The sequence below is a fragment of the Halyomorpha halys genome, unplaced genomic scaffold (genome assembly GCF_000696795.3).
Source record: "Halyomorpha halys isolate HHAL.00 unplaced genomic scaffold, Hhal_1.1 Scaffold1363.1, whole genome shotgun sequence".
Lineage (NCBI taxonomy): Eukaryota > Metazoa > Arthropoda > Insecta > Hemiptera > Pentatomidae > Halyomorpha > Halyomorpha halys.
This window is the reverse complement of record NW_027108627.1, coordinates 50,874-52,151: the sequence shown is the minus strand read 5'-3', so window position 1 is coordinate 52,151 and position 1,278 is coordinate 50,874. Positions and strand designations below refer to the sequence as shown.

At 27.0% G+C, this 1,278-nt stretch overlaps 1 protein-coding gene across 1 annotated transcript in view; it reads right to left on the bottom strand.

The window, feature by feature from the left end:
* Positions 1-1,278, bottom strand: part of LOC106689439 (cubilin) — a gene marked incomplete at its 5' end in the record, with an annotated part of 53,119 nt that overhangs the window by 2,563 nt on the left and 49,278 nt on the right. Inside the window, 1 exon segment of the mRNA XM_024359208.2 lies at positions 371-474. Coding sequence (XP_024214976.1) covers positions 371-474 — 104 coding nt within the window.

The window sequence follows — 1,278 nt, the reverse complement described above, 5'->3', positions numbered from 1 at the left end:
TATATATATATATATATATATATGGAACAACAAAATATTATAAAATAAAACAAATCCTGCTGTCATAGTTTACAGCATGAATATTGTATAGAGCCGAATACATTGAATCAGTTGTGTCACTAAATACTATATAACAATTAAGTAGAAATAATTTAACTTTATTAGACTACTACTTTTTTTAAAAGAAGACACAAATATAATCAAATAAATTATGTTTATGCTGAATGTTTGTTATGCTATAAATGATTTTGGACTCAATCACTTAAACTGTTAAACACATAATTATAATTTACATAGAAAGAGGTGTTAGTTTACTTAAATAACTGAAAAAATTATCAAAATACCATACAAAGAATAATAAAATACTAACCCCACCACAATAATTGCTCCTTCGAATCTTATCACCACTCGATGTCAAATCAAAGAGCTCCACATAATCTGTATTGCAAGTGGCTGCTGTACCAAGGTCAAATTCTATAGAAATAATGTAAATTATAATATTAATTATTTTTATAATATGATATTACATAAAATAAAATATATTTTGTGAAGCTAGCTATAAATAAAAAACTGTGCAATTTAGCACACAATGGTTACACCTTTGAAAGTACAATGTGCTGTATCTTTATTAAAAATGAACTGATATCTATGATTTGTTTTTTGTTTTGTAGGGAATTTTCGTTGTGGAAAATTGGTATTATTATTTAACTTGTAAATAAAACAGTAGATGGCCACTGCTTCAGATCTGGACACTTTGTTGTTTCCTTTGTTTGAGGTCTGTTTCCTAGTGGCCTCAATTTAAGCAACACATTCTTTGGTTATTTTGTTTTAAGACCCTCCCTAAATCCACAATTTTATTAGCTTTCAAATAACAAGGTTTAACCAATCAAATAATAATGTTTTGGATTCTACGATTCTTGAAACACAAAACATTAAATTTTGAGAGGTTGGTAACTTTATTTTCTATGTCAATTATAAAGGTTCATTATTGAAAATAATAAATCTGTTCCAACAACTGAAGAGGGTTTTCCCTCCCAAAACCTGTACTGTGCATACTCCGTACAGTTCTTGACAGACAAAAGTGGTGGTTATAACTTACACAATAAATCAAAAAGATTATAATAATAAATAAAACTGATTTCTATGATTTTTGTTTTGGTTTATAGCAAATTTAAATGCATTTAACCTAATTATAATAGAATTTACCATAAAATATATACTTTTTGAGTTATGGACAACTTAAGTTATACCAGGGCATTCAAAAAGTCCTGTCGTTTT